A 14,062-nucleotide genomic window follows, 5' to 3' on the forward strand; every position below is an offset into this window, starting at 1 on the left:
CCAAAACAAAATTTCCCTTTTTGGGTCTAATTGGTCGGGGAGAGCGGTATGACCTTCTTTTATTTCTTGCCAAAGATAATCCATTTTATTAATGGGCAAAAGGACTACAAGGAAACAAAACAGATACAAAAAGAGAAAAAAAAAAACTACTGAATAGATCATGGTGGTTCAAAAGAGAGATTTGGATTCAAGAGGCCCTTGAGGATGGTATGGATGGGAATGTTTCCAGAGGTGATATTGGAAGCGACTCATTTTGCTATGTTGTGGGCAATAAAATTCCCAAGACTCCACATCTTTTTAACTACCACAATATGTCCTTTATAATAGGAGCAAATAGCAATCATCAAGTCTGTGGTGAGCCAAATGGTCATTCTGTATGTCCAGTTAGAATAGAAACATAAAGTAAGCACCAAGGAACTACATGTCTTCCAATACTTTGAAATTTCTTAGAACATCAATTACAGTACTGGTTGGAACGATACTCATTGTTTTCTGGTCCTGCATCTGGTACCCGACCAGTCAACATCTCCAAGAGCACAACACCAAAAGAGTAAACATCACATTTCTGAGTGAACTTGCTGCCATAAACTCGAAGCTCGGGTGCCAAGTGAATATTAGAGGAAGCTGAAATACTAAAATTCATTGCAGAGGCATTTAAGATGGTTTGGTTTGATTTGATTTCTGCTTTTTGGATTCTGAGTTGGGGAAATTTAGCTGTGTTTGAAACAAGACATGCAAGTCCGAAACCAGAAACGCAAGGCTGGAGGTCCTCGTGGGGAAGGATTTCCGTTGATTTTATGTTTCCATGAACATATTTCTTGGGGCTAAACTCATGCAGTTCCTTGAGCAATGTTTAACCTTGCTGCCCACAGCAGTGGTGGCAAATAATTGGATCGACCCCCTGCAACGATTTAACGTCAGGAGAAATACACTTGGTTAAGCAACAAATTAAGTCATGTCACCAACTAATACCGATTGTAAGGGAACCATGCTATTGGAATGAATTTAGGTATAGTATTTGTAGGAGTGAGAAGTGGTAGATTAACAGGACCACGCGGCCACTCTGTACAGGTTCTGAAATAAACATGATCTGATGTTCTCTAGAGACATGGTTAAGGGTCAGGGACCACAGGGAAGAATACGAAAGACATCTTGCCACTGGTATAAAGGACGTGTTTCACATCATTAACTATACAGATGACCTGCGACAATAAAGATGTGGCATTGGTTGTCCTGGGGAGATTTCGATGTTTAAGTCAGTAACACAGTATGAGAATCAGTGTATGTAAAGATGAAGTGAAGTGTTTATTACCTCTCGTATGTTATTTTTAGAAGGACATGATAGATGTGGCGTATCCGTCATGATCCCTTGTTAACTGGGGTGGGATATTTCATGTTTTGTATGAGTTATCTTTCCTAAGATGATTGCATCCAACTGTGAATCAGGCCTCCAACTTTTTGGAAGTTATCTACCACGTGATCAGGGTTATGGACTCTTCGGTCGTGGCCCTCTCAATCTTAAGCTAAAGTTTTAGGCCTGTTTTTTAGTCGTGGACTTGGCCGATGAAACATCCCCTCCAACAGGTGTACCAGAAACAAGTTATTACTGCCTGAAGGGGGCAGGCAATTAAAGCAAGCTGAAAGAGTTTCATTCGTCCGGTGCACACAAGACTACGAAACCAAAAAGGCCCAAAAACATGTACTATGTTTGTCATCCTGTCAAAGCAAGAGTAGAAAAGGAGAAAAGAGTAGCCCTTACAAGGTTGAAAATGGGAGTAACAACTGCAAGTTTCTAAACAACTTAATTAGGTGAAAAGAAAGCATTCCAATTCAGACACCTCAGCAATGTCAGCATGGCTACCATCTAGCATGCACGCATGAGTACTATGGTCCCCAAATAAAACACGGCACAAATGTTAGGTTTCACGCTGTATAGTCATAGTCAAATGTCTCTTGCAAACATGCCCCACCTCATACTCAAACTCCATGTGGTACCTACACTCAAGCGTTTCACCGCCACGATCGTGGGTGTCGCTTCACTTGATCCCCCCCTCCCTATCACCACCACCTCGTACACTATCCCACTCCTACTCTTCCCCAACACGTACGCTAATGCCCTCAACATGTCCTCTCACTCGAGGCAAAACCTGCCCAACCCGTCGTCCACCATCATGAATTTACCATTTTACCATTTGTAACACTCGAACCTAACACCAAACTCGCATTCTAGACAAATTTTTGGTTAATAAGGTCTAGGAAGCTCACTTGAGTTTTAACAAAAAATTTTATTTTTTAAAATTGGCTACGGCCAAAAATATCTTATGGTGGGATATTGGGTTTTATTGGATTTGATAATTAGGTTAAAACCATGTAATATTGTAGGGATAAAAGTGGAATCTTATTAGTTGGTAATCGGCCCAAATATATTATTGAACGATTGATTTATTTTGAACATGAGATTAAGGCCTAGTTTATTTATGAAATCCAAGCCCATTAACGTATTCAATTTCAAAAAAATGTTACAATTTTGGAGTTCCATTCACGATTCCTTATTGTCTTCAACATATTTAAACCCATGCATGTTTCTTCCCTTTTTATTTCTAGGTTTCAATCACCAATATATATCATCTCATGCATGTCAAACCTCCCTCAATTAGGATTGCTGTACATGATTCTAAATTTCTTCAGTCATTTTCCCTTTATTTCTCTCCCACGTACGTTAAAGAACCAAGCACCAGTATCCTTCACGTCGCCTAGCTAGAGACTCCACATCGTTGTCCCTGCACGTACCAATAGCCGCTGCCACCCAGCCTCTAGCTTGCATCAGCAACTTGAATGGAAAATTACCCCACGTGTCAAGATCTCCCCTACATGATGGAAGCCACTAGCCCCACTGCCCAGCCCCACGTGAAACCGACAACCACCTTGACTCCCTTTCATAAACTGCAACCTTCCCACACCCAAGGCCACGACAACCACCAAGTGGCACAGCCATGCCCACGTCCAAACAGTCCTCTATTTTAGCCATTTAAAAACAGAGCAACCCCAACCATCAGTTCCACCTTGAACCGCAGCTCCTCGTGTCAAGTACACCCCCACCACAAGCTACCTAGCCATCATTTCTCTCTCTCTCTTGTTCTGTCGCCTGGAACAACCACTGTTGCCCCATGCCGGAGGTTCACAATTGAGCCATAACTCACATTGCATGCATACACTGCCTGTAAACCTCTCTCTCCTCCATTTCCACTGTTAAAAATCGAAGTCCCTTAGAGAGTAAGTTTCATGTACCTTAGTGATCGAGTGGTTATTAATTATGATGATATTATTGTGATGAGACTAAGAGAAATTAGATGGTTGGGGGTGGTGAGTATTTTTAGAGTTTAATCTATTAATAAGTGAAATTAGGTGAAAATCATAGTATTTGAGGAGTGATTATAGGTAAATGAAGTCTAGGTTATTTAGGTATTTTGTGTTTTAATTACGAAGTACATGTTCAAGTAGAAATTTACGTAAGTTACATAATTATTTTATGGATGGCGATTAATATTTGTTCGGCACCATTGTGAAAAAAATTTGAAAAGTTAAAAAGTTCAAGTAAATGAAGTTCATATACTAAATTTTGCATAAAATAAATAAACTGAGGTTGATTTTGAAAAATGTGCATGCTTTGTTATAAAATGAAATTTGAAACAACCTTAATTATTGATTATGCATTACTCATCAAATATGTATGAAAGAAGAAACTATTTTCTGTCATGACTAATGTAGACATAAGCTTATTTTTGACATTTTGTTTCTGAACTACACAAAAAGAACGAATATGATATTTGAAAATTTGTGCATGCGATATGAAAATGTTCTGAATATATTTTTGAATATGTGAAATGATCTAAATCTGTTCAATACTCTATTTTGATATGATGTGGCATCTGAAAACTTTTGGCATGACTTTCTGATTCTGTATCTGTATATGATTTTGTTCTTATTTTTATCTTTTTCGTTAATGCTTTGCCACTGGTGATAATAGTTGCATACGGCTCAGTCACGGGTATAATAGTGGCATACGGCCCAGTCACAAGTGATAATAGTTGTATACGGCTCTGCCACTGGTATAATGGTGATTTATAACCCTACCATGAGGATTAAACACGGTATACGGCCCAACTACGGGTATAATAGTGCCATACGACCCCGTCATGAGTATAATGGTGATTTATAACCCTAATATAGGGATTAAATATGGTCTATGTCTCGATGTGATGCTCTAATATGATATGAAGATGATGTTTCAAATTATGCTATACTAAAGGATTTTTGAATAAGAATGTTTTTGAAACTTTCGTTCTGATATTTTGACAAATGTTTTGATTTTGCATTTTGAAAATATAAGTGTTTTGTTTTGCATTCTGAACTCTGTAAATGTTCATGTTTACATAAGAGTATATGTTCTATACTTACTGAATTGTTAATAATTCACCTATTTATCTCCACAATATTTTTCAGATAATTTGAATATTTCAACTGAAGATCAAGATTATAGAACATGAGTGAGATGATTTATACATAGTAGATTAAGCATAGAAGATTTCTATGAGTATTAACGATTTTTGTTAAATAATTTTATCGTATTGTGATGACTTGATATTTTGAGAGTTTGATTATATTGAGATGGTTGATTTGAAACAAGAGAAAATATAAATAGCACTCTACTGTGCATAACAGCCGCTACACACTAAGTGTATTGGATGAAAAAAAAAAAACCACAGCACGGGTGTGCTGCGGCTATGGGCTGATGCCCAGAATAACTCTTGAAATAATATTTTTTAATGAGCTATTCTGGGCATCAGTCCATAGCCGCAGCACACCGTTTTGTAGTTTTTTTTTTTTTCATCCAATACACTTAATGTGCAGCGACTATCATGTACAGTAGAGTGCTATTTATATTTTCTCCTTTTCTATAACATTGAGAAGTTGGAGTCATAAATATATTATTAAAATATAAATTTAAGTGAGAGAAGTAACTCTCTTACTTTTGCGGCCTTGGCGTTACACCCTTCCTCTTCCACGACTTCACCCTCCACTTTCTTTTTCCCCGTTTTGCCCTCTCGAGACCTCCTCCACTTCATCCGTAACAGCCAACCCGAGACCGAGACGGCCCACACCACCACTGAAACGCCAAAGATGATCCCTACGGCCGCCGAGCCCGCTTTCTGTTTCCCTTTCTCTCCACCTCCATTTGGGACGCTAGGGATGTGATTAGTTTTTTCCGGGTTCTGTGGATCCTCAGCGCTTCTGAAAGCATTGGGATTTTGAGCTTCGTATAGTGTTTCGACTGTCTAAGAATCCAATCATATACGACAACCATTTCTTCTGCTCCTAAATATGCTCCGGAAAATCAATTGCTTTTTCCATTTTCCCAAGCACGTATCGTTTTCTTCCAGCTCTAACCCATGTACCTGCCAACTTCCCCTTTCCTCCTTCCCGCCGAGTTCACCATATTTAAAATCCCTCTGTTCTAACGGTCAACTAGGAGAAGCCCTGCTAGAGATGGCCTTTCAAGGCCCTGCAATGAAGTTCGAAGGCTACGACGCGCTCTTAAATGAGTGCGTGAACCAAAGGGCCATCAGAGAAGGCCAAAGAGTCCACGCCCACATGATCAAAACCTGCTATCTCCCTCCCGTTTACCTGTGGACCAGGCTGATTGTCCTATACACCAAGTGTGACTCATTGTGTGATGCGCGGAGAGTGCTCGATGAAATGCCTGAACGGAACGTCGTATCATGGACGGCCATGATTACGGCATATTGTCGGAAGGGGTATGCCTCTGAAGCCTTGAATCTCTTTATACAGATGTTGAGATCAGGTACTTTTGAAACTTGAAGTCATCTATATGCAACGGGGTGTTTTGGGTATTGCTTCAACTTTCAAATTATTGTGGAACTGCAGAACCTTTCTACATCCATTTGGTATCTACCATGTTGCATTAACTTCCTTTTAATGTGCGCGAGATTTGGTATGTTTATACTGTGCATGCACACAATAGCGGGTGAAGTAATTGACTGGAATACATCCATTTCTCGAGGTAATTAGACATATATAGTAATATAGAAATACTAAATTCCATAGATTTTGAAGGTTCAAATTCAAATTTCAGTCAATGAGAGTTTTTTACTGATGAGGAGATTTTTTTTTTTTATATAAGTAATGAGGAGATGTGCGAAAGAACGAATTCCTCTTATTTTAAAGTGAAAGCATGGGATTTTAATTGTTCTGAAATGGCATAAGGATTCTAACTTAATCTCTGATGCCTGGCGTGAACTTATATACTAGCATGTACGTTTGCAGGTACGGAGCCTAATGAGTTCACCTTCGCTACTGTTCTTACTTCTTGTATAGGTCCCAATGGGATTAACCTGGGAAGGCAAGTCCACTCTTTTATAATCAAAACAAGTTTTGAATCCCATGTATATGTTGGAAGCTCACTTCTTGACATGTATGCCAAAGCTGGTAGAATTCACGAAGCTCGAGGGGTTTTTGAATGCTTGCCAGAAAGAGATGTTGTCTTATGTACTGCCATAATCTCGGGCTATGCCCAACTTGGCCTTGATGAAGAGGCACTGGCACTATTCCGTAGGTTGCAGATGGAAGGAATGAGTTCAAATTATGTCACTTATGCCAGTCTTTTAACTGCACTATCTGGGCTTGCTGCTTTAGATCATGGAAAGCAAGTTCACAACCATGTCATTCGTTCTCAACTACCCTCATACGTGGTTCTTCAGAACTCTCTTATTGATATGTACTCAAAGTGTGGAAGCCTTACCTACTCAAGAAGAATCTTTGATAGTATGCCTGAGAGAACTGTCATATCATGGAATGCAGTTCTTGTGGCGTATAGCAAGCATGGGAAGGGAAATGAGGTGGTTGAACTTTTCGAATTGATGAGAGAAGAAAATGAAGTCCAACCTGACAATATCACTATTTTGGCTGTTTTATCAGGTTGTAGCCATGGAGGGTTGGAAGAGAAGGGGCTGGAAATTTTCTATGAGATGGAAACTGGGAGATTTGGGGTTGAGCCAGAGATTGAGCATTATGGGTGTGTTGTTGATTTGCTTGGGCGTGCTGGCCGAGTATCAGAGGCTCTTGATTTTACCAAAAAGATGCCCTTTGAGCCAACTGCTGCTATATGGGGTTCACTTTTAGGTGCTTGTAGGGTTCACTTGAATGTCGAGATCGGTGATTCAGTGGGTCGTCGGCTTTTAGAACTTGAGCCTGATAATGCTGGGAATTATGTCATTCTTTCCAATTTATATGCTTATGCAGGGAGATGGGAGGCTGTAAGAGCTTTAAGGGAGTTGATGAAGGAAAAGGCTGTGATAAAAGAGCCAGGAAGAAGCTGGATTGAGCTTGATCAAATTCTTCATACTTTTCATGCAAGTGATCGTTCCCATCCCAGAAGGGAAGAGGTGTCTGCCAAGGTGATGGAGTTATCAGTCGAATTTAAGGAAGCCGGTTATGTTCCTGATTTGAGTTGTGTTTTATATGATGTTGACGAAGAGCAGAAGGAGAAGATACTCCTAGGCCACAGCGAAAAACTGGCTTTGGCCTTTGGGCTGATTGCTACCCCTAAAGGAGTGCCCCTTCGTGTCATTAAAAACCTCAGGATTTGTGTTGATTGCCATAATTTTGCAAAATTTGTCTCAAAGTTAAAGGGGAGGGAAGTGTCTCTCAGGGATAAAAACCGGTTTCATCAAATTGTTGGAGGGATCTGTTCTTGTGGAGAATACTGGTGACTCATGAGGATTCTTGATGGGAAATAATCTAATTGCCCGTGAGGATGAAAGAGTGGTCCCATACATTGCTCTCTATTTTATAAACTGAAGTAATTCGGTTCTTAATTGAACGTTGAGATGAACAAACAACTACAGTCTGGACTCTGAGTCTGGACTCTTGACAAAGGGAATGCTGCTATGACAGAAAAGGAAAACACTACCCCACACCGATTTGCGTTTTTATTAATTAATTTATTTTTACTTAATAGTTAAGGAGATGTTTTTTAATGAATTTGTGATTTTTTTAAATGTTTAAGAAATTAAAAAAAAAAAAATTTGTACATTCGGTGAGAAATTTCGGTGCTTCCCTCGGTAGGTGTAGCATCATCACACCTTACAGAAAATTGAGGAACCATGTACCGTTGACATCAAGACTGATTACGGTTATTAAATTCGGCAGAACATAATGGAATAAAAAATCCTTTGTCCAAGTTGAACGAAAACTATGGTCTTATTTGTAGAGCGGAGTTGACAGTTAGGTTACATTGATTTTTTTTTTTATTTTTTTATTTGTGTTTTTTATTATTTTAAAACATTTTTAAAAAGTATAAAAGAGTATATATAAATATATTAATAGTCATTTTTTTAATTATTAAATAAATAAAAAAAAACTAAAAATAATTAAAATATATGAGATATCAAAATGAAAAGATAGATTGAGTGAACAAACTAGCATTTTTCATATTTGTAAGTACTAAGGATAGACTTCTTTTTAAAAGCTTAAATATGATGTTTTATTTCGCAAGTCTTTGTAGTCATAATATGTACATTTGACCAAATTCTTCATCATTTTTTTTTTTTTTTGTTTTTAAAAAGCTCTTCATTTAGGCCGTTTGGAACTTAGATATTCAATCTAATTTTAAATTGAGTCTAATATTTAAACATTCAATTCTTAAATTCATCTCAACTTAACATCTCTTTATACGTGAGATCTACAATATTTTTCAACTTTTCATAAATATATCTAAACTTATCTTCAATGAACCTCTACAAAACTCACTCAACCGTTTTAATTTATTACTATTTATAAAGAATTCAATTCATCTCAATCTAACTCAACTCAAAATCTAAATCAGTCCTTAAAAGGTTGGATTGAACGCTGTTCCCGTCTTTTTGCGTGTATCTTATGTCAGGAAATCGGTCAACAGGAGACGCACGTTGTGACTCCCTTTTTTTCTAGTTATCTAACAGAGATTTGTTAGAAGATTCAAAATCCGAAAGAAAGAGAAAAAGAATCTAATAATAATCAATCCGAAAGAGTAAGATTGCATTACATGTCACACTTCTCGTTGAGTGTTGTATTGTGCAGTGTCAAAATTGATAAATATTCCTAACAAGTCATACCACCAGCCACCAGGTACCTGTTTCCCTGCAATTACTCTGCTCCCTAAACCAATCACACATTTCCACATCAGGCTACGAAGAAGAGGAATATAATTGCACAGGAAAGAAAACTGTCACTAAGACTATTATCACGATTGTTTTATTAGACTCGTTGATTATGACATGTAGAATACAGAGAATGATGCAGATTGAATATGCCTTTTGTTGGATATTATTCAAACAGCATCCACTCTTCTGTCTATCAAGATTCAAGAATATACAAACTAAAGTCTCGATCTATCGCCCTTCTTTCCAGGAATCTGCAACGCATCATAATGACCAAAACCATGGTAGAGAACCATAATTGGATTTTCCTTGCCATACTCTTCGCCATACTCCGCAATGGATATCAAGCCACCAGCATCTTCATCGTACATGTAGACTGTAATTGGCATCCTGTAGTTGACTCCTATCAGTTAGAAGCTCTTGACGATATTTTTTTTGAGAGAGAGAGAGAGAGAGAGAGAGAGAGAGAGAGAGAGTGGCTTACTTGAGAACATGTGAAGCAATGAACAGTTCAGGCTCACCTCCCCATACATGTGGCTTCCTTATTTGGGAAACATATGACTCAAAATCTCCTTCAATAAACCTGTTGTTACCGTCAAGCCATCAAATATAATGGCATCAGAAAGCTTTTATGTTTTAGTAAGTAAATAGGTCAGAAAGAATTGCAAAATACAGTCTCCGTGAATGAAGCCTATAACTACAAGGTTTGATTTGTGGATTTTTCTAGGCACAGTGGGATGAGTCAATCGTTAACTAGATTTGTAGATAGTTACATGAAAATTACTACTAAATTATACGTATTATACTGTAAAGTGGAAGATTGATATCCACAGTGATAAAAACAGACAAACATGATTAACACATCAAATTTTCAGAAAGAAAGAAGTATACAACCCAAATGGCTACCATTCCGTCTCTTTCCTTCTTTTGATAAACTCGTCTGCAACCTGAAATTAAAAGACAAATGCATATAAGGGGCCACTGAATAATAAATAGCGCACACAACATAAGCCTGAATATAACATTGAGAAAACCAATCAGTCGTTTGGTACCGGCTGGTACCAAGATATAAGGTTAATATCTTAGAAGCCCATCATTATTTTTGCATCATTCAGATTTTTCTTACAAAAGAAAGCAAGCAAAAAGAGCAAATACCCATTTATGAGTTGTAAAACGGTAAACAGAAACTTTTTTTTTTTTATAAGTAAAAAGCAAGTTATTAAAAAAAAACGGTAAACAGAAAATTTACACAGGAAATGAAATTGATGCATTAGCGAAGGAGCGGGAAAACATACCCTAGCCCGCAAGTCATCTGCTAATTCTCTCTGAAAGCTCTCACTTGGAGCTGGCTTCCCAGATCGTAAACAAGCCCCGTGAGCAACAGAGCGGAACATACATCTCCCATCTCCAGGTATTCCTAAACAGAATCGAAACAGTTAACTACACCAACACATCCAGTTGAAATAAAATCAACATACACAGTTTCGAACACAGAGAGTTTGACGTGCCAGCAACTAAAATATTGATAAATTGTATACAACTAAAAAATTGACAAATTGTATACAACTAAAATATTGACAAATTATATACAAGCTAGATGAAAAACTGATGCTCACCAATGACAGAGTAGTCAGTGTAGACTTTTTTCCCATGTGAGAATTTAACATATGACTCATTGCAGTCATCTTCCTTATCCTCCTTTCGAGCTGCTTCAGCACGTGCCATTTCAGAACTTGAATAACAAACCAGTAATCCAAACATTAAGCCAGCAGAAGCACATCCTTGTGGCCAACCGATTGGCCCCACATTGCACTTGATTCTGGGCAGCATTCCTTTTTTCGGGACAGAAAGCCTCATATTTAAATTTTGGCATGCCAATGAAATTTCAATGTGTTCCCTCTGAGGTCCTCTAACACTACCTAAACATTTGACTCGGAAGCTTCCTCTTTGATAGGTGAAGCAAGATCCAAAGCATCTCCCCTGAATTGTTTGGCCAGGGATGGGTGGAGAAGATATTGTGTTGGACACAGAGAAGCTCTTGTAGCTTGTTTTTGAATGCCCAGGGTACACAGAGAAGCAACATGAACTGGAAGGTCCACGGGAAATTGCAGGGCAGATGTTGCTACCCATCTGTGATTGAACACAAGCACTCAGGTAGACAAAACTCTTAGCAGAAGTGCTGATGGGAGAGCATATAAGCATATTGGCGTAACCTGAGGCATGAGTGGAGCGCATTATCAGCCAACTTATTACAAGAACACTGCTTAAGTTATCTCATTATCGCCATTTGCTCATCAAAAGGAACAAAGATACATGTTAAAGTCATTATCATGAAGTAGAAGAATCATGACCCCCATTATCATTAGTATCAAATCATGATAATGAATTTGGATGGCCAACGGCAAAGCTAATCAGAAAGAAAACCTTGCTTGTTTGTTCTAGCTGTGAAGAGAACCCCCCAAATCTATAACTACCTTTAGCAACAACTGCAAAGCAATGACAATGGTAATTTCTAGTCATTGCTAATTATTGCGGCTCTAGGTTCGAATGGCATCCCCCTTCCCCCGCCCACCCCCAAATATGAACAGAGTGGAGAGGGTCAGGTCGTGGGCGTTCAAGACCTCCGAGTGCTTGAGTAAATTACAAGAAAAAATGCTAATCAAATTGTTCAATTTTTTTTTTTTATGAGTAATCAAAGTGTTCAATTTGAGACTAATAAAACTCAAAATCGATATTAAGCATCATTTTTCTATATCAATCGCAATACCCAGGAAAAAGAATATGAATCAAAGGGGCTGTGTTCTGTGTTAATGAGCACCAGGCAGGTTTGGGATATAAGACAAAATACAAAATTCTCATCTTATCTCATCTCATCATTACACATTTTTTAAATCCTCATACAAAATATAATAAACAATTCAACTTTTTCAAATCTCAAAACAATAATAATATTAAAACATAATGTTTTAAAATTTAAAACAAAATATAAAATTCTCATCTGACTCCCCAAACCTACTAACTAAAAGGTCAAATTTCAAATTTAATAGTCCACATTGTCCAGCATCAAATGCTTCGAATTTTCTAAAAGCATAACCAAAACATATGAATACATGAGAGTTTTAATCATGGACTGAAGATTCACAGGTAGAATTGAAGAGGGTAAAGAAAACCAAACCTGCTGAATTCAGAAAAGAAAAACGTGTGAAGAATTTGATCCGTGTGAAGGGCTACTGATTTATAATCCGCGTGAATAGCCCAGAAAGAAAAACGTGAATCAGCAAGATTATTTTGCATAAAGCTAAATTGTGGGGGATTCTAGAAGAAGGAAGAAGGGTCTTGAAGCAAAGAATTAGAATACCTGCAAAACCTTTCGATGTTGAACTTAACCCCCAAAACTCCCGAAAAAAATAAAAAATAAAAAACACAGATAGATAGACGAAAAAATTTTCAGTTCTGGATTGTGAAAGAAGCCACGTCTTCTTTGATTCTCATTGACTAGTAAGGAAGAAGTTCTTCACACCTCTCAGCTGCGTCCCCTCGGTCCAGCTCCGAGTGAAATGCGCCGTTCACAGTACTGTACCACGTGGCCTCTCTCTTTGGTAAAAATGGCGTCCCCCAACTCTCTTAAACGGTACCGTGTCACTCCCTCCATTGAGTTTATCATTTACATATTCTGTAAAAACTTATTTATACAATTTTAATCTGAGAAATGTTACTATCTCGTTTTAATTATATATATTATTTTATTTCATTGATGTGATATCAAATAATAGTATTACCTAATTTATTAAAAGATTAAAAATATAAATATAAAAAAATAGAGAATTTAGAATTTTAATTTTTAAATGTTATTTTGTTTTAAATATTTTATTTTTTATTTTTTTTAAAAATCACTTAGTACTATTTAATGGTGTCACGTTAACGAGCAATATAATTAGATCTGAATAATATGATCATTCTTTTAAACATATACAAGTTTTGTATATTTTAAAAAATAAAAATAAAACAGAGCAAATTTAAAACCAACCTAAACAATCCATTATTTTTTTTAAAGGAAGTGTCGAATTTTCTAGATTGATTGGCAACAAATATTTTCAACTCGATAACGATACATTTAACTTTTCAAATTCATCCCAATCAACCAAGACCAATAAGGGGATGCTTAATACTAACCACTAAACCCTCCTTAGGCGAAGTTTCAAAGGTTTATTAACTCCAACTTTGGATAATTAAATTGGAAGTAATTCAATTAATTTTAAAATAATTAAAAAAAGCTTTTCAACAATAATAATAATACATGCATAATTCTTTTTAGAGAAGTACTACATTTAGTCATGAAGTGCGCAAATCTCGCGTAATCGTTTTGAAAAATAGTAGAGATCACAATATTAAAAAATTAATTTTTTTTCATGTGAATCATGTATTTACTCATTGTTTTCAAAGGGATTACACTACGTTTTTACACTCTATGACTACAAATATAACTTATCTTCTTTTTATAACCATATTTTAAATTAAGATGTTATTTTATAAACTAATTTACTTAATTTTTATAAGTAAAAAAAATGAAAAAGCTCCATAAGAGAGGCAAAGCCAATGGATTTTTAAATGATAAATAATTTATAAATTTATACAAGTCTCAAATAAATAAACTCTATACAAATCTTTGTAAAAAAGTGAATAGTACTTAAGAAAAAATAAAAAAAAAATTTATTTTTTATTAGTGAGATCTATTTTTTTTTATAAAAAATTTACATAAAATTTGTCTATTTGTTATTTATAAAGTTATAAGAGTATTAGTATTGGACTAGTCAAATACTAGCTAAATCTAAATTTTGATTAAA

The 14,062-nt window shown here is 36.6% G+C and overlaps 2 protein-coding genes across 5 annotated transcripts; one reads left to right on the plus strand and one right to left on the minus strand.

Annotated features, from left to right (window-relative positions):
* The first annotated feature begins 5,048 nt into the window (after window positions 1–5,048).
* Window positions 5,049–8,272, plus strand: LOC109020248 (putative pentatricopeptide repeat-containing protein At3g13770, mitochondrial). 2 transcript variants are annotated; one of them, XM_019002668.2, is made up of 3 exons: window positions 5,689–5,816; window positions 5,947–6,082; window positions 6,346–8,272. In XM_019002668.2, exons 1-3 carry the CDS (start codon window positions 5,781–5,783, stop codon window positions 7,788–7,790), a joined length of 1,617 nt encoding a protein of 538 aa, XP_018858213.2. In that variant the 5' UTR covers window positions 5,689–5,780; the 3' UTR covers window positions 7,791–8,272. The 2 variants fall into 2 exon arrangements, with proteins under 2 accessions (XP_018858212.2, XP_018858213.2); XM_019002667.2 differs by lacking the exon at window positions 5,947–6,082 and having other exon boundaries at window positions 5,049–5,863; window positions 6,346–8,054.
* Window positions 8,273–9,284: 1,012 nt separating this feature from the next.
* On the minus strand, window positions 9,285–12,842 carry LOC109020259 (OVARIAN TUMOR DOMAIN-containing deubiquitinating enzyme 4-like). Of its 3 annotated transcripts, none has more exons than XM_019002679.2 (7): window positions 12,577–12,814; window positions 12,394–12,448; window positions 10,835–11,431; window positions 10,514–10,635; window positions 10,125–10,165; window positions 9,703–9,801; window positions 9,285–9,608 (listed from the first exon to the last, which is right to left on the minus strand). In XM_019002679.2, exons 3-7 carry the CDS (start codon window positions 11,418–11,420, stop codon window positions 9,437–9,439), a joined length of 1,020 nt encoding a protein of 339 aa, XP_018858224.1. In that variant the 5' UTR covers window positions 11,421–11,431; window positions 12,394–12,448; window positions 12,577–12,814; the 3' UTR covers window positions 9,285–9,436. The 3 variants fall into 3 exon arrangements, with proteins under 3 accessions (XP_018858224.1, XP_018858225.1, XP_018858226.1); XM_019002680.2 differs by having other exon boundaries at window positions 12,394–12,445; window positions 12,577–12,732; XM_019002681.2 differs by lacking the exon at window positions 12,394–12,448 and having other exon boundaries at window positions 12,739–12,842.
* Between the last annotated feature and the right edge of the window lie 1,220 nt (window positions 12,843–14,062).

The sequence above is a fragment of the Juglans regia genome, chromosome 3, assembly GCF_001411555.2.
Source record: "Juglans regia cultivar Chandler chromosome 3, Walnut 2.0, whole genome shotgun sequence".
Lineage (NCBI taxonomy): Eukaryota > Viridiplantae > Streptophyta > Magnoliopsida > Fagales > Juglandaceae > Juglans > Juglans regia.